An 18,373-nucleotide genomic window follows, 5' to 3' on the forward strand; every position below is an offset into this window, starting at 1 on the left:
CAAAGGCAGGAAGGCTAAAGGAGGTTAAAGGCAATAAGGGATTCTGTACAGGGTTGGATTAGAATATAGGGGCCCCTTGCTTTCAATCCTGTGCTTCGTTACCTAGACCAGGCTGCTTCTCATGTTAGCAAGTTATGCCGCTTGTGATCAGAGGCTGCACTGGCTCACCATCACAGGAACTGGCTCAACTGCAATGAGCCAGTATCCCCCTAAAAGTTGCCTGACAATGGTGCTGGGAGAAAAAGCACTTTTTGAGAAAGGGGCGAGTAAATTAATGTCTAAAAAAGAGTATTCACCCAAGGTGGTGAATTTTGGCTTTGCAAAGCATGTGCAAGCCAGTCCCGTTATTTATAAATGATTTGATATTTGGTAACATTCAAAGCACATCCCAAGTGAACCAAGGTCAGTCTCTGGAATATCTGCACAGTGTCTGAATGGGTCATCCAGGTAGTTCCATGGGTAGAGCACACTAACGCCATTCAGATCATCTTTGTAAATTCAGGAATGCTAATAGGCTCAAATACAGCTGAAATTAACCAAATCCCCTAGATTCTTAAGTTTTTTCCCCATCTTCCACCAGCTCTAATAATAAAAATATACATGTATAAATAATCATTTGGATGTGGATGTAGCTCTTTTGATCCCAAAGGATCCTAAAGCATTCCCTAAACCACAGATGTGCAGCTTCCTCTGGGACAAAGAGCAGCAGCCCAGAGCACAGCAACACAAAAGCAGAGCGAGAAAATGTTGGCTGTGGACACTGCATCACTCCCTCTACTTTTACAGAGAGGCCATGAGATTGTTAATGTCCATGCAGATCAAACAGGACCTCAGGTTTGAAGGTCTCATTTGAATGAGCTCCTAGAAAGCTAGAGGGCTGAGCTGATCCACCTGGGATTTGACTTCGTGTTTCCATTGAATTCCGGGTGCTTTGATTCCAATGCGTAGACCAGTAAGCCATTCCCTCAGGCGTACTGTATCCACTAACAGCTTTAAAACAAAGACAGCAACAGGTTGTTTAAGAGAAACTGATGGCGGAGAGTGGCGGGTGAGAAAGCAATTTGACATAGATAAAGAACCAAAACAAATTTATGTCATAACTGGTTTGCTGACCACTGGTTATTTGCAAGACACATACTAGATAGGGGATGGTGGTGCATGCAGGGGATGGATTATGCTGGAAGTAGCCACCCGTGAAAGTGAATATCGAAGATGGCCTATATTCTATGAGGTAAACTAATGACACAGATGCTATCGCTGCTGGGAAGATGAAAGTAAGACGTGAGCTAGGGGAAAACAAAAGCAAAAACACAGCCACCCCCCCCACACAGACGCGAGTAATAGCAAAACCCCTGCTGACATAGCTATAATGTTGCTATGGGTTATTTTAAATAAAAGAGCCCTTTAAGTTATGGTATAATTCCACTCATTGCCCACAAAACCACTTCCTTTCCTATGAAAGGGGCAACAATGACAAAAATGTCAATTCTCCTTCAGCTTTGAAAACTTAAGGCAGACGGCTGGGGCTGGTGTCTGTGTCAGACAAGTATGAAGTCAGGAGTTTTAACGTTCTGTCTCCTCTGCTTTCAGTTGAAAGCCCTCTGTGGTAAGTGGCATTTGGGATTTTGCTTCTTACAATAATCATCCATAAGGCATTTAAGATACACAATGACCAGATGTGTAAATGGGGAATTACTCAGGATGGGGTTGGGGGAACAGAAACAGTTAAGAAAAATAGTTGCCAAGAGGAAAGATGTCAGTCTCAGCCTTACCACCACCACAGAGGTTGGTGCCAGCACAGAACATTCGCGCTGTCTTTGAGACACACAAAAATATGCACTTTGGCTGTTTACATTCTTCACTCATCTGCTTGGAGTGATCTTTCAGCTGTAGCTATTGTAGTGCTTTAGCCATCTTCCCTTATGGAGCAGAATCGAATCTATTGGAAATGTAAAAGTGCACCAAGTGCCTGTATAAGGAGATCCATACTGAGCTATTGATTTCAAGGAGGAGTCATGTTTGGGAGGGGAATTCTTTTAACTTGGAAAACATATATGGGCTGGAGAAGTGGTTTAGGTCATTTATATTGCAGGCTGGAAATGCAGAGTGATTTACAAGGAGCCATGGCTGATGCCATCGATCGGAAAATGACCATAACACTGACAAGGCATTTTATGGGATTCAGCACCCTATCGCAGCATTGTAGTCTGCAAAGTATAATGCCATAGCTCGCTTCTTTTTAACTTCTCGGAAACCCACCTTCCATTACATACTATTCCAGTGCAGAAATTCAGTCAATATTTGATTAAAATAAGAAATCTCATTAACCTACATACTGTTGTAGGATTTAGTGTGATTTGCCCTAAGTAACAATACTCTGAATTTTGGGATTTGGTGGGTATTATTACTAAACCCCATTTAAATGTGTTCCTTTGAAGGTCATGCCTAGGGCCATTGGAAGTATGTGCTACTGACATTCCAGTGATATAAAGTAGGTTTAAAGTCTCTGTGGAATTTCAGTACTTTCAGGGTTTTATGCAGAAATTAAGCTTTTGTTTAAGTAAAAAAGACTTTCTAGCCCTTCTGATTGTGAAGATACGCTTCAGAATGTTAGCTCAGGTACTGCCGGCATCCAAAGCCTTCAAACAGGCAGATTGAACGCCATGGCAAAACTCCCATTGACTTCAGTGGAGTCAGGATTTCACCCAATATCTCAAGTAGTGTGTGAGCTGGCCCTTGTCTCAATGAGGAGTTAACTTGAAAAGCTATTAATGAAAACCAAACATCAATACTAACCACTTCCATTTTGGCGGAAACATCCAGCTAACATGCTTTATCCAGTGTAGCTGGATTCACTGGAAAGGACATTTCATACAAAAAGAATGAGACTGTAAATGAATGTTCTCTCAGACGCTGGAATTTTTTTGACCCTCAAGCTGGGAATCAGGGGGAAAGGAGGCGCAAAGGGAGGGTAAAGAGTGTGATTTCAAAAGCTCCTCTGAGGGAAAAAATGAAAGCTCTCAGGAAATGTTTTTCTACATTGCTTTCAACATATACCACGGAAATTATTTACTATTATTATTATTATTATTAAAATGGACAAGATGGGGTGAAATAAGGGGCTGTTTGATTTAGAGTATATCAACAAGGATGCAAAGAATTTATGGAATATGTTACCCTATAAAATACTATTTCCAAGCATTTTAGCAGAATTTCAGTAGGAAAAACGTAGTAGCATTTTAACAAAAATGCCTGCAGATTTGCAGGCCCTAGCCATGATCTATGGATATATTTCCAATCAGAAACTGTGCCATGTAAATTAAAATTTATTTTAGTCTTTGCAACTTTGTAGTATAATCTTGATAAAGAAATCACTATGAGAATGTGCAGCCTCATGCTCCAGTCCCTACCCAGACGGCTATTGACTTCATTTAAATTGAATTTGATCCTGCATAAGGCATGCAGGACCAGGGACTAAATGGAGAAAACGAAAACATCAGGCCCTCAATCTGACGTGAGTTTTTTGTATTTATTCAGTTTACCATGGTAGGGCTTTACATTGGTCCCTTTTGAATTTCTCCCTCAAACAAATTTCCCTAGGATATTTCTCCACAAAATCTCCAAGAGATTCCATATTAGTAAACTGCCTGTCTAAAGGTCATGGTAACACTGCCATAGGGCTGCAGATCAGACAGCAGTGGGGTTCTGGCTGTGGAAAGTTGTCTATTCTATATTTTTCATGTAGCCATTTAAAAAAGTTAACATTTGCCAACTGTTATCGTGGGTTACAATGGAAACCTCCTATTGTCAGTGTAGGGAGAAGCCATGCTCATCTCAGATACTAGAGTGAGGTACTGAATGGCAAATGCTGACATTTTAATAGGGACCACCATAATATTTATCCTATAGCATAGACAGGCAAGTAGTACATCTGTGGCCACCACCTTTTTTCCTGTAGGATATCTCTGCTCTTTGAGTCTGGGCCCTGATTCTACAAAGACTTATGCACACACTTAGCTTCAGCCATGTGAGTAGTTTAACTGAGTTCAGAGGGCATCGGCTTAGAGGGGCTGGACGGGTCAGTGCTACAGTGACTTAAAACTGTGTTTGTTTTCTTTATGCTACTGAAAGAAAAAAAAATCCAAGTTCATCTTCAGCAGCTGAAATTGTGATTTTCATGAGTACGTTACAACTAACATGCGTCTGACGAAGTGGGTATTCACCCACGAAAGCTTATGCTCCAATACATCTATTAGTCTATAAGGTACCACAGGACTCTTTGTTGCTTGTTACAACTAAGGCTCTGTTCTGAGAGTCAAACCACAAAACAAAAACAAAATCCCCTCACCTCCGCCCAACAGTCCAAGACTATTTCCACCCAGCCCTCCCACCCTCAACTCCAAGTTTCAAAATGAGGGTTAAACTTTATTTTATTTTTTAAGTCTGTTATGGCCAGCTGCAATTTTACCTGGGCTGCTTGCAAATGGCATTGAGTCACTGACCAGTCTGAAAGCCAGTAGCAGCTGGTAGCCAGCTGGCAAATAAAACACCTATTGGTTACTGGCCATCCAACCACTACTGGTGCAGAAATCCTTGAGCCCCCACCAAAGTGCCCAGTGACCCTATTGAAGATGCTCAGGAAGATGTTCTAACTCAGGAAGCATGTTGGCCGGACTGAGTTAGAAACAGATTTTAATCTCTTATGGAAGCCAACATAGCTTATTCACGCATGTCTGCACACGCATGCCTGTACCCATCAGCTCCACATTGCAACCAGAAATATAAGTGGCCAGAGTCTCCTTTTCCTTAAACCAGGGTAAACCAAGAGAAACTCCACTTAAGTCCAGAGTTACACTTGCTTGTGTGAGAGTTTAACCCCTGCCACAGGCTTCTTATTTCTATTGCATTACTTTAGCCTGATTTTAATGAAAAAATACAACCTTAAAGATGGCACCATTCCAAATGCTTTAATACAGAAAAGGAAGGGGCCATTTTGCACTCTGTCTAAAAAACAGTACTTATACACTCCACCCATCACAACATCTACGTGTATGTTAGGGAGCGACATCACAAATGTATCTAGCTAGTTCCTATCCAGGATTGATGGGGTCCCAGAAGTAACATCCTATCTTGGAACAAGGAAAATTTATCCGTGTGGACACACAAATCTCCTTGTCTGCCTCACTCCACAATGATTGATGATAATGAAAAAACTAATGATGTTGTACTGGCCTGTCAGAAGTGTTACCCATTCCAAGTGATTGGATTTTGCCAAGTTGTATCACCTGTTAAAGCTGCACATTTGGGACAGTGAAGACAGCAGAAGCAACCACTAGCTACTGGCAAGAACTCTAAAGGTTCAGAGGTTCGCACAGTTTGGATTTCATTTCCACCCAATACTACCTAGTAGTTAGAAAACAGTATTCACTACAATTTCTATATTAATCATCTTGCAACTTTCAGAGACATTTTTGCAACACTACATGACCGTCTCCATTTTGGCAATGAAAAACTCAGCGTTCAGTGGCAAAGCTAACTTGGGCTCATGAAGTATGCTTGTGAAACTGGTGATCTTTTGTTGTTCTCTTATACATCATTAAAACCTCATTCACGGGAGTTGCTCTCTTTACGCTGCGATAATCACAGAATCGCTAAGGTAAGGCTGGAATGGACCTCGAGAGGTCATCTACTCCATGCTGCCATCTGAGGCAGGACCATGTATACCTAGACCATCCCTGGCAGGAATCTGTCTAACCTGTTCTTAAAACCACCCAATGAGAGGGACTCCCTAACCTCCCTTGGTAACCTAGTCCAATACCTAACTATCCTTATAAATAGAAAGATTTTCCTAATATCTAACCTAACTCTTCCTTGTGGCAGATTTAGCTTATATCTTGTCTACGGAGGGTAGGACAAGGAGTTGCATCCTCCCCCTTGTCATCTTGTCTCAAAACTAAACATGCCCAGTTTTTTGGTCTTTCCTCACAGGTCAGGTTTTCTAAACATTTTATCATTGTTATTGCCCTCTTCTGGACTCTCTCCAATTTGTCCATGTTTCTTAGCGTGTGGCAACCAAAAGTGGACACACTTCTCCAGCTGAGGGCTCAGCAGTGCAGAACAATTACTTCTCATGTCTTAGCACACTCCTTTTAATACACCCCCAGAATATTAGCCATTTCTGCAACTGCATCACATTGTTGACTCATTCAATTTACTCAATTTACAGTTGACTCACTCAACTCCCAGACCCTTTTTTGCAGTACTACAGCCTGGCAGCATTTTCACCTGTTACTCCACAGAAACTGATTATTACATCATATTTACCAAAATGTTTACTCAGTGAAGTGATCTTATCAGTCCTCAGTCTTCTTGGTGGTTACAATTCTGGGCTCAGGAAGATACAAACTATGCTTCAGTTGGCCAAAGTCTCACATGAATTGTATGCTTAATGACCCTCCCCCGCCATTTCTATGGCTGGTCAGCAGCAAGGATGACACCTATGCCCCTCAGCATAAAAGACAGTTTACCACCACTTGAACAAAAAGAATAACTTCATTAGCTTGTAGCAAAATTAGCTTGCTATTCTCTATGTGGACCAGCCACTAGGCGGCGTGGAAACAGTGTGCTAAATAAGGTGACCAGATGTCCCGATTTTATAGGGACAGTCCCGATTTTTGGGTCTTTTTCTTATATAGGCTCCTATTACCCCCCACCCTCGTCCCAATTTTTCACACTTGCTGTCTGGTCACCCTAGTGCTACATGGGTTTTTAGGATGAAATTCACTGCTGTGTAAAGCTTGTGGCCCACTTAAGCATACATAATCACATAGTCCCATTGACTTCAGTGGGGCTATTTGTGGAGTGAGATGCTATTCAGCGTTAGAAAGTGTAGCAGAATTTGGCCCTATTTAACCAAAGTAATTGAACCACAAATCTAAAGAGCCCCAGACTACTATTAAATACCCCTCAAAATATTAGATAAGATTTAAAATACTAGGCAAACACTGTAAGCTTTACACCTGATACACTGTCACATTTTCAACTTTTTTCTTCCCTTCACTGATTTGTCCATGCGCTGCCTAATTTTAAAACTATCAAACTACAGCCCCTACAATTAGACAGTATTTACCAAATCTTTACTTAAAATAATTAACAATAGCACAGCAACTTTTCCCCCCATCAAACTTTACTTAGGAATATGCAAAGCGGCAAGAATTATTTTAATGTTCATCCTTTCTCTTGGTGCTGGCACTTTCTGTGTTTGTTACTTTCTTATACAACAAGTTTTGTTCTGTAGTGAGTATACTGGAGCTGACATCTATACTCCACCTGGGCGTTTTACCTATCTGTCCTATCACCACAGCAGTGGGAATGGGACACCAATATCTTGACTGTCTGCATACATGGCAATAGCCCTGAAAGTGGTACAGACTATTAGAACTATCATAGCATCAGACAAGGGTAACTGACTGGGCATAGTGGACCAGAGGCCATGTGGTAACAGAGGAAGAGTATGACTCAGTCATACAGGGGTGACAATATCTTGTTTCTGTAGCACCTGCCAACTGAACACCTCAGAGTATTTTACAAGTATTCAACAACATAAGTGTCTTTGGACGCCTGCGAGGGATGTGCATATTACTAAATGTTCTGAGGAATAGAGGGACTTGCCCAAGGTCACTCAGCATGTCTGTGGAAGAACTGGACATAGAACTCAGATCTCCCTACTCCCGATACATTCATTAGAGTATACGTTCTTGCTCTTGCTCTTCAGGATGCATTAAGGTCTAATGGAGAGTAAGGTAGGAAGAAGCTTGCAGCCATTTGCTTCAAGTTCTGCCTCATCCCCCATCCCCACACTTAATACTTTTTACTACTGGGAAAGACGTTAGTTGTCAAAATACAACAATTTTAAAAATAACGTATAATAGACATGACAAAAACTAACATTTTCAAGGATTTTTTTTAGTCTAACAAACAACTGGTATTTCTGATGTCTTTGCTAATAAGGAGGTTTTAGAATGCTTGGTGCAGGAGTGGTGAATTGCTCATGGCACTTTCCTGGCCAACGGGCAGCAAGTGGGTGAACAAGACTTCAAAGAAGTACAAAGCATGAATATGAAAGACCACTCGAGTCTTACATGCAAAAGACTGAAGCATGTAATTATCTACGCCTGTGTGTTTGTAGAATCGGGACAAGATTGCAAGCTCTTTGGGGCAGTGACTGGATTTTAGAATAGCTTTGTACAGCACCAAGCACAATAGGGACTGAGTCTGGCTGGGGCCTCTAGACAATACTGTAATATCAAAACAATAATATATTGGCTCATTAAAATTCTTAATTAACTATTTTCACTCTATTTCCCTAGCATAGCAAAATAAAGTTGCTTGAAGTGAGTCTTTCAATCCAAGTGACTTTTGAAAGCCTTACTGAAAATATCGTCAGAAGTGGAGAGCCAGTCTTTTCTATCTGGCTGGCTGGCTGGCATCCTTCTGATCTTAGAAGCCCTGATAAGAGAAATATAAGGCCTTGACTATCATCTGAGTACATGGTCCAATAACTTCTGATTTTGAATCCTGTCTAACACACATTCCCTCTGTAACTTTAGGCAAATTACTTAACTTGCAGCTTCAGTTTCTACTTGCAAAATACAGATAATACTTACTTTGTGTGGGTGTTGTCAGAATTAATGAATGCTACATAAGTGATTGATCTTAATGCTGGATCAATTCATGCTCTTTAGCTTCTGATTTTAATGTTTTGCAATTATTTTATTGCATTGTAGGATTTTATTTTTTAGCACTAGAAAATGATGTCACCATCTTATCATCACATTATGACCCCTTAGTTATTTTAAACAGCAAATTACATTTTATTTTTCAGGAACTGAACGCTGTTCATCACATCGACTATGCAAAAATATAGGTAAGAGCCATTTTTAAAATAACATCTAATATTTCCATAAATTGTCTTAAATTGCAAAAAAAATTTGTATCACAATACGCTGGTTCTTGAAATGGAAACATGTCCTTCTTTACAATGGACATTGCAGTTCATGCATCTTCCCAAAGGGTTTCCCAGTTCTGTTAGCTACTGACTCCTACAAAAGCCAAACTGGGAGGTACTAGGAGATCCTCAGTCAGGTGTTTTAATTGACTTCTCAAAAATAATTTGAATAATTTTTGCTGCATATGAGGTGATGGCTTCACTTCTCAGGGATTTTTGTGAGCACCTGCGGCCAGAGTGGATGTGGATTTTGGGTGGTGCGAGTGGGCATGGGGTGACATTCCTTCTCCCTACCCCAGCAAGCTTCCATGATAAGAGGAGATATAAACATGTCAATTATTAGGATCAAACTTAAAAGCTATTGCATAGAGGAAGGACGGTTTTGTGAATAAGGCACTGAACCGGGACATAGGAGATTTGTATTCAATTCTACCGCTTTGCAACCTTGGGTAAATCTTTGTGCTTCACTTACCCATCTGTAAAAGAAGAATATGATCATCATCTTCTCCCACTCTTTGTTTGTCTTGTCTATTTACATTTTGAACTCTTTAGGGCAGGAACTGTGTCTCTACACAATGCTGGGTTCAATGGGGCCTCTAGGCACTACCATAATACAAATAACTAGTATGCAGGATCTAAACACTAACAGTGACCTACACCAGCTTACACTGGGTTAGTGCACATATTTGTTCAGCAGCATCTTCACAAGCTATTTTACCCCTTGTTTCAACATCTGAATACTGTAACTCCTCACTTAACGTTGTAGTTATGTTCCTGAAAAATGCAACTTTAAGTGAAACGATGTTAAGTGAATCCAATTTCCCCATAAGAATTAATGTAAATAGGGGGGGGGGGGGTTAGGTTCCAGGGAATTTTTTTTCATCAGACAAAAGACTATATATATATAATATTTTTTTTCATCAGACAAAAGACTATATATATATAATATATAGTCTTTTGTCTGATGAAAAAAAATTCCCTGGAACCTAACCCCTCCCTATTTACATTAATTCTTATGGGGAAATTGGATTCACTTAACATCGTTTCACTTAAAGTTGCATTTTTCAGGAACATAACTACAACGTTAAGTGAGGAGTTACTGTATTCAGATGTTGAAACGAGGGGTAAAATAGCTTGTGAAGATGCTGCTGAACAAATATATATATATACACATACATACACACAGTATAAGTTTTAAATAAACAATTTAATACTGGTACACAGTGATGATGATTGTGAAGCTTGGTTGAGGTGGAGGAGTCAGAGGGTGGGATATTGCCCAAGGAATACCTTACTGCTAAATGATGAACTAGCAATTGGCTGAGCCCTCAAGGGTTAACTCTCACACTGTACAAGGCAGCAGGAATGGAGGGAAGGGAGACAGCATCGCAGACAGAGACAGAGACAAACACCGTGTGTGCGTGAGAAAGAGATGCGCATTTCCCCTTTTAGTACACTGCCTTGTTAATTAGATCAGCTTGCTGAGACCGCAGCTGCTGCCAGCAAGCTCCCTCCGTCCTGAGCCCTGTCGTGTGTCCCCCTTGCATTATGAAAGATAGGGTAAGCGGGGTGCAGAAGCAGGGGGCAGGGGGACACCCTGACATTAGCCCCCCTCTTCCTCACCTCCCCCCCGCACAGCAAGCAGGTGTCTCGGGGAGCAGCTGTAAGGCAGAGGGCAGGAGCAGCATATGGCAGTGGGGGGAGGGACAGCTGCAATTACGAGCCTGCTGGGCCGCTGCTGCACAGGGAACTTAAGGGAGTGGGGAGGTGATCGGGGGAGCTGATAGGGGGGCTGCCGGTCCACCCTGGTTCCAAGCCCCCACCAGCTAGCTGCAATGGGCTGCTCTTCCTGCAAGCAGTGGACAAAGCATGCGGCTGCCAAATGACATTAGAAGGGAGCATTGCACAACTGTAAACGAGCATGTTCCCTAATTGATCAGCAACATAACAATGAAACAGTGTTAACCGGGACGACTTTAAGTGAGGAGTTACTGTATTAAATGGGCCCAGCAACAAAATGGAAGAGAATTCAAGGGTGCCCCTAAGTGATATAGGATATATTTTTCTCTCTCTTTCCCGCTGTCAAGGGAATGTTCATTGTGGGTTACTCCCCAAAAACAGACAGTTCTGGACATGCACACTTCAGTAGATTTCAGTGCTACAGATGTTTACCTGGTTTGATATTTACTTGGAGATTTTCCTGCATAGTATAATTATTTTTTTCTCTGCAGAACAATCTACTGTCTCTGAGCCCCAGGTGACAGTTGAATTTCACAATGGGATCGTCAAATTCAACTTCAGCGACCCTAAAAATGTTACTGAATTCAGCATGACACTGCTGAAGGGGCACGAGAGGCAGGAAATCTGTGCATTCCACATGGAGAATGGGAAGTCAATACCTGAAACTAATAGCAGCTACTGTGAGCCAGTGCACTCTGGCAACAGCACGTCCTTCATTCTCAAAAATTTGGAAAGCAAGCACACTGGCATTTATCTCTGCTGCCTGGAAATCCTTTTACCTGCTCCCTACATAGACTGTAGGGTAAATGAAACCTATTTGTATATCCATGGTAAGTTCACAGCCCCTCTCTCCTTACTCTAGCTTTAGAGATATATAAATGAGAGTGTTTCTCTAAGATACCAAAGGCAAACCTTGAATTAATTCTAGATTAGCACAAAAATCCATTCTGAGATTTACCTGCACGTGTCACAGGCAAAGTCTTAGTTATCAGTATCTGTACCAGAAGCAATATATACTTATGGCCTGATCGAGAGAGGTGCTGAGCGCTCACAACTCCCATTGCTCACCTCTTTGAATCAGGACCTGGGTCTGTTAAGTAACTTGGGACAGTCTATCAAAATCTAAAGGACATTTTGCTGTCTACCTGAAAGGGGCTGGGACTGCACCCCAATGGGTGGTGAATGAACATCAATCATCTTTTGAGTTGCCATTCATTGTGTCTCGGATATCTCACCTTGGCTGGTTTGCAAGTGTCTTGCCTCTAGCTGAACAAGTTTATAATCTCTCCACCCAAGCCCTTGCCTTTGTTCTCTGTTAGGATGTATGATAAAACCATCCTCCCAGTTGTCCTCTCTTCTCCTTCTGTCCCTTCCCTCCCTCAGCATCTGGGGAATACCGGGGTAACCATGAAATTCAATGGCCCATGTTTTGTCAGATCTGATGATCTAGTGGTTCCTTAAAAATAGATTAATCTGTGATCCAAATCCTGTCACTTCTCTTGCCTAACATTTCCAAAAGCTACCCCTTCCTTTGTGTCTGGGCAGCCAGATTGCTCAGCCACAGCTGTGTCATCTCATGACTTGACTACTGCACTCTCCTCCGCTCTCTAACTTTGCCTCCCTCCATTTCATCCAAAATGTTGCTTCCAAATTCCTTTCTCTCACCAGTCCTTTGGACCACTGACTCCCCATTGCGCTACTCCTTAAATTAATACTCAATCTGGTTTGGGCCTTCAAGGCCCACCCATGATGCAGCCCTGGTCTCCTTTCAGATTGTCCTTTGCCCCCTCCACTCTGTCAACAATATTAGCCTCGATGCCTCCTTCACTTCTTCCTCACACAAACTCCTCTGGACAATTGCTGCGTTCTGCCTCATGCTCAGCGTGTCTTCCTCGAGTCCATTCACCAAGCCAACCAGTCACATCATTTAGATCCCTCTCAAACACTGACTTCTGCCATTTCCCCCACTGCTTAAAATGCATGGGGTTGCAAACCTGAAAAAAAAATTTTTTTTGTAAAGCAAGCTGGGTCACTATCTTACCAAAGCTGGTCCTCCAAGATTATGATTCTCCCACCCCACCTCCACCCCGGCACACAATTTTTCCAGACCACTCTAAGCATTGATCTCACCTACACAAAGTGTGTGTGTGGGGGGGATAATTTAGACTGCTAATCCTCAGTAATTTTTTTTTTTTAATATGTTCAAGACTCAGAAGCCTGCTTTGTATCAGAAATGATGTCATGGATGCTTATTGGGATCACTGTATTTTCCATGGTTTCCTGTATCTGCTGCATAGTAGCCTGTTGCTTAAGAAAGAAGGTAAGCAATTTCCATACATAGTCCTAGGTCCAAAGCTGATACGTTGAGGGCCTGATTTAGTTTGATTTAGGGTATGTCTTCGCTAGCAACGTTTTAATGTGGCTGTGTAGTCACGGCACCAGCGCTGGGAAAGAGCTCTCCCAGCACTATTAAAAAAACCCATCTCGACAAGGCGAGTGCACTATCTTGCAGCGCTGTAAAGTGGCAGTGTTTTTTCGTGCTCAAGGGTGTGTTACAGACACATGCACAGCATGTGCTAAGAGTGTCAATGAAATGGAATTCAGTCATCAGTGACAACAGCTCAGTTTTAATTTTTTTTAAGTCAGACTAGCCTATTGATTTAAAGACCTGAAGCCATAGGAAGAAAGAGCAACTTTGCACAGGTCAGCAAAAATACCTTGGGAAGCAACTCACTTGATTGTTTTCTTCAGAAGGGGAAAGAGGAGTAATTCCAGCTCTGTTCCCGAGCAAAACCTCTTAAAAACAAAGGTAACAGCCACAGAAGAAGAGAGTTTTGTTGAACAGAGTCTGCTTTCCTCTTCCAATTTGTGAAGTTTGGAGGCAAACACCATCCGGCTCTGACTTTATTATCCCATTGAAAGCAGAGTGAGATTAACCACCCTATTAAAAGGAAAAAGGCAAGAGTGAATGGGGGTTAGAGACAAGCAACTAAATTCAGGGCATTTTCTTTGCAGACACAGCAATGTGAATCCAACTCCCATGAGTTCAACAGTGAATATATGCCCATGGCAGCAGTGAATGCAGCTAGAAAACCAGCATTCTAAGGTTATACTATGTCTTTACTGAATCATTCTTACATCGTTAGCAACAGGCTTTCTCTATGGGGAAGGGTTGGCCTGATCTGCCTCCAGCTGACTTTAGGAGTGTGTGTGTTATAAGTTTTTATAATTTATCTGGGTACATAGTGCCATCCAACAGGAATAGCAAACTAAAAGCAAAATCCCCAAAGAGCTTACTGATCAGAATATGGAGATACACCTATCTCATAGAGCTGGAAGGGACCTTGAAAGGTCATCAAGTCCAGCCCCCTACCTTCCCTAGCAGGACCAAGTACTGATTTTTTCCCCAGCTCCCTAAGTGGCCCCCTCAAGGATTGAACTCACAACCCTGGGTTTAGCAGGCCAATGCTCAAACCACTGAGCTATCCCTCCCCAAACAGAGCAGGCCCCAGAAATGTTAGTACTTCAGAACATGGCGATGTAATAACTTCAAGAATGAGGAACTGATGTGAAGCATCAATTGATTCAGACTCTTGTGATGCCACATCTTTCCCAAAAGGACTCTGGGGAAGTGCTTCTAATTCAGCTCTGAGTATATCTGCTTATCAAACTTTGGATTGTTACAATAAAGGCCAGGCTGTGGCTGTTGGCCCAGGTGTGGGAGGGTGTCAGGAGCTTTCGCCCCGACATGGGCCCTTATATAGAAATCAGCCACAATTTAGAAGGGGAGCAGAGCTAGAAGCTGGAGTGATTCAGGCTTGTTTACAAACAATTCTTAATTTCTGTTCCAGGTGTGAACTTGCAAGTAAGTCACCTGTGGCACAGGAAGTTTCCTGGCACCTTCAGCCTCCGGCCACTTGAAATGTCAGTTTCACAGCCAAAGAGATTTTCCCAGACTGAACTCACATGATACTGATCGGCTCAACAATGAGACATTAGCTCCAGAGCTATTTCCAGTCGTGTTTTGCTTCAGATATTCTGTGTTAACTTGGGCATGGCCAAATCCATTGACTGCACATCAAATGTGACAACATATAAAAAAAAAAAAATCTTGTAGTTGAAAAATGTAGAATGTTTCCTTGACAAGGATATTGCTGCAGTGCTGCATAGAGCAATTATGTTATACCTTCTGCAGAAGGTTTCTTCTATGATACCTCCCACGGAAAAAAAATGAACTACCTCCACAGTCCACTCCAGCAGCATGGCCAGCAACAGCAGCCATTTTACTGCACATATTACTGCTTTGTTATGTCCAGTTTAGCAAGATTGGTCTTCACACTTCTTAACAGCACCACACTAGGATACTTTAGTGTATATATACACATTCTGTCCCTTGGATGGGGACTACAGACAATAGAGAAACAATGGAAGGAGTGTATAATGTACTTTCTAGTGTCATCTGGAATCTATTATTGTGCTTTTTTTTTTTAGTTTTTCGGATTCTCACTACATCTTCACAACCCAGACGGCAGGGATCCTCTTTTCCATGTAGAGCTAGGGAAATTACAGTTTTTTTCTAGAAGAACAAAATTCTTCCAGTATACATTTTATATATTAAAATCCCAAGACTGTGGCTCTTAATTACATAAGTAAGGGCGGCAGGATCAGTCTCTACATGAGAAAGCAAGGCACAGCCTCCTTATCCCATCCCTTTATTTATCTGTATTACAGCACATACGTGGTAAGGTACAAAAGACCAGAATATTCAAGAGTCCTTCATCACCTAGAAACAGAGGAAGATGAAGTTTAAGTCTTAACTTGGCACTATCTTGCTTTTGTGGCTTTGCATCAGACCTTTATCATTTCCCCTAGAGCAGCTCAAAGCCTCAATCACCTTCAGAGTCTATTGACAGTATGTGTTAAATGGCCCACTGGGAATCAAACCTGAATATCCTCCTGCCAGGCAGTGCATAGCATATCACTGTTCAGTTACTCTAAAATTAGAGCATCATATTAAAACCAATGTCTCTAATTCATTTACGGAGTAGAAATACCGGTAAGAAATACTCCCATTCTCTATCAGACAGAAAGCCAGGTGGCTTCTGCGATCAGGGACAGTTAACTTTAGAAAGGAGGGCAGTTAGTATCTCATAAGGGCTTCTCCACAACAACGGACCCCAAATGAGGTGGTTTTGCAGACAAGGGCTGAAAGTCCCCAGTCGAGCTGACCTACCTTCAGACAAGTATACAGAGACGAAGAGAATCAACAAATAATAATGACTAAATAATAAATAACAAACCAGAATGTCTGTGGCTAGAGCACTACACTGAAACTCAGGTCTGGGTGCTAGTGCTGGCTCTGCTACTGGCCTGCCAGGTGACCTCAGGACTTCCCCTTCGTGTACAATGGGGATAATGATACTGCCTACCTTGGTAAACCACTTGAAGATCTACTGATGAAAGATGCTAGATAACAATCCCTAGCTCTTACTTATCCGTGAGATGTGCTGACTATGAGAGCCCTATGTAACACCTGTGAGTCCAAAGGAACCTATTACTAGACTGAGAAGGAATCTCATGAAACCGCAAGTTCCCAAGGGAAAGGTACAGAAACCGGAGGTTGTTTCTGTGGTATTTTCTGATAATAGACAAGGTGCGAGTCTGCCCCAAGTGGTTCAGGGGGAAAAATAATCTAGTTCTATAAATGTCACATTTTCACGCCCTGTTACAGAAACGAGCCTCTCTAGATGAGCTTAGCAAAGTTTTAGACTAGACCATTTTTTTGTTTTATATGAGATCTCTCTGCTCTTAATAAATCTGGTTTTTATTACACCACATGGCTCTTAGACTGCTTGGAAAACTTCACACGCACCATCCTGAGGAAACAAACCCCTCAACCCATAAGAGGAGGTAAAAAAGGGAAGAGGGTGTTTGCAGTTTATCCCTGCAATGAACTGGGAGATATGTGCTTTATTTATGGGTGGCAGGTATAATAGGCCTGTGACAGGTTTGGTCACAGAAACCCCCTTGGGACTATCACCTGATGTGCCGGAATTACCTCTGAGCCTGTTTTCCCTGCCAGCTTGGGACTCCAGAACCCTGCCTTGTTGAGCCAGACATGCTAGTCTGCCGCAACACAGACCCAGGTCTGGTCCACGCCCCCAAAGCTGCAGACTTAAACCAAAGACTGCTCAGCAGGTGACCTATTTCCAGCACCCAATGGGATCCAAACCCCAAATAAATCTGTTTTACTCTGTATAAAGCTTATACAGGGTAAACTCATAAATTTTCCGCCCTCTATAACACTAAGAGAAATATGCACCGCTGTTTGCTCCCCCAGGTATTAATCACTTACTCTGGGTTCATTAATAAACAAAAGTGATTTTATTAAGTATAAAAAGTTGGATTTAAATGGTTTCAAGTAATAACAGACAGAACAAAGTAAGTCACCAAGCAAAATAAAGCAAAAACACGCAAATCTAAGCCTAATACATTAAGAAACTGATTACAGGTAAAATCTCACCCTCAGAGATGTTCCAATAAGCTTCCTTCACAGACTAGACTCCTTCCTAGTCTGGGCCCAATCCTTTCCCCTGGTACAGTCCTTGTTAGTTCCAGCAGACATCTTAGGTGGAAAGCAGGGGTGTTCTCATGACTGGCAGCCCTCTTTGTTCTGTTCCACCCCCTTTTATAGCCTTGGCACAAGGCGGGAATCTTTTGTATCTCTGGGTCCCCACCCCTCCTTCTAAATGGAAAAGCACTGGAATCCATCTTAAACCTGGTATCAGGTGACATGTTCACATGTCCTGTGAGACCCCAACCTCCATTCTTCCAGGGCTGGCCCGCACCTACCCAGGAAGGTTTGCAAGTAAACAGAGCCATTTATGGGTCATTGATTCTGAAGCACCATTAATGGCTTCCACTTAACATGTTTACATTAGTAATACAAGTTTATATCTTATTCTCCTAACTCCAGACATAGAAATAATACATGCAAACACAAACACACTCAGTAGATCATAAGCTTTGTAATGATACCTTACCAGAGACTTTTTGCATGAAGCATATTCCAGTTACATCATATTTACACTCATAAGCATATTTCCATAAACACTGTGGAGTGCAACGTCACAAGGCCAGGGCCTGGTGCAACTGCTGCTGATCCGGTGCAGGAAGCCTGGGCCGTGGTGTCCTTGCCTGAGCCCTGCCTCTTGCCCTCCCTGCTCCACCCCTTCCCTGAGGAGGCCCCCCCCCCACCACCCACCACTGCCTGTTGAGTCCCTCCTTGGTTCTCTCCTCCACTCCACCCCCCTGTGACGGGTTCCACCCAGGGTGTCATCTGGAACTGGAGTACTACTGAACCCCTGACCCATCAGCCTGGGCTCCCTCTCACACTGTAGTGCTGTGACAAGCTGCAAAGCCCTCCAGCCTTCACTTTCACCAGCATACAGGTAGGGACACACCCAGCTGCAGTTACATGCAGGCTCTCTAACCATCAGCTTCCCAGCCTTGGACCCCAGAGCAGTACCGTCTTGCCCTGGTCAAATCTGGCCAGTATATGGGTTTAAACACCCGGTCCACCTCTCACTCAATGTGAAGAGAACAATGCACGCTTGTGGTAAGCGA

General features: G+C 42.5%; 1 protein-coding gene across 1 annotated transcript; it reads left to right on the top strand.

The window, feature by feature from the left end:
• Positions 1-1,539: 1,539 nt before the first annotated feature.
• LOC135885898 (inducible T-cell costimulator-like) lies at positions 1,540-14,679 on the top strand. The gene is made up of 6 exons (XM_065413823.1): positions 1,540-1,606; positions 8,885-8,926; positions 11,239-11,577; positions 12,955-13,067; positions 13,763-13,853; positions 14,599-14,679. The coding sequence occupies exons 1-5, from the start codon at positions 1,549-1,551 to the stop codon at positions 13,850-13,852; spliced, it is 642 nt and encodes a 213-aa protein (XP_065269895.1). The 5' UTR covers positions 1,540-1,548; the 3' UTR covers position 13,853; positions 14,599-14,679.
• The last annotated feature ends 3,694 nt before the right edge of the window (positions 14,680-18,373 follow it).

The sequence above is a fragment of the Emys orbicularis genome, chromosome 11 (assembly GCF_028017835.1).
Source record: "Emys orbicularis isolate rEmyOrb1 chromosome 11, rEmyOrb1.hap1, whole genome shotgun sequence".
Lineage (NCBI taxonomy): Eukaryota > Metazoa > Chordata > Testudines > Emydidae > Emys > Emys orbicularis.

What these genes read in the sequence shown, in the direction of transcription:
- LOC135885898 (XM_065413823.1), top strand. Translation starts at nt 1,549, where the DNA reads ATGAAGTCAGGAGTTTTAACGTTCTGTCTCCTCTGCTTTCAGTTGAAA. An exon ending in AACCTATTTGTATATCCATG is followed by an intron (nt 11,578 to 12,954) that starts GTAAGTTCACAG and finishes AATATGTTCAAG; the next exon opens with ACTCAGAAGCCTGCTTTGTA. An exon ending in CCTGTTGCTTAAGAAAGAAG is followed by an intron (nt 13,068 to 13,762) that starts GTAAGCAATTTC and finishes TTTTCTTTGCAG; the next exon opens with ACACAGCAATGTGAATCCAA.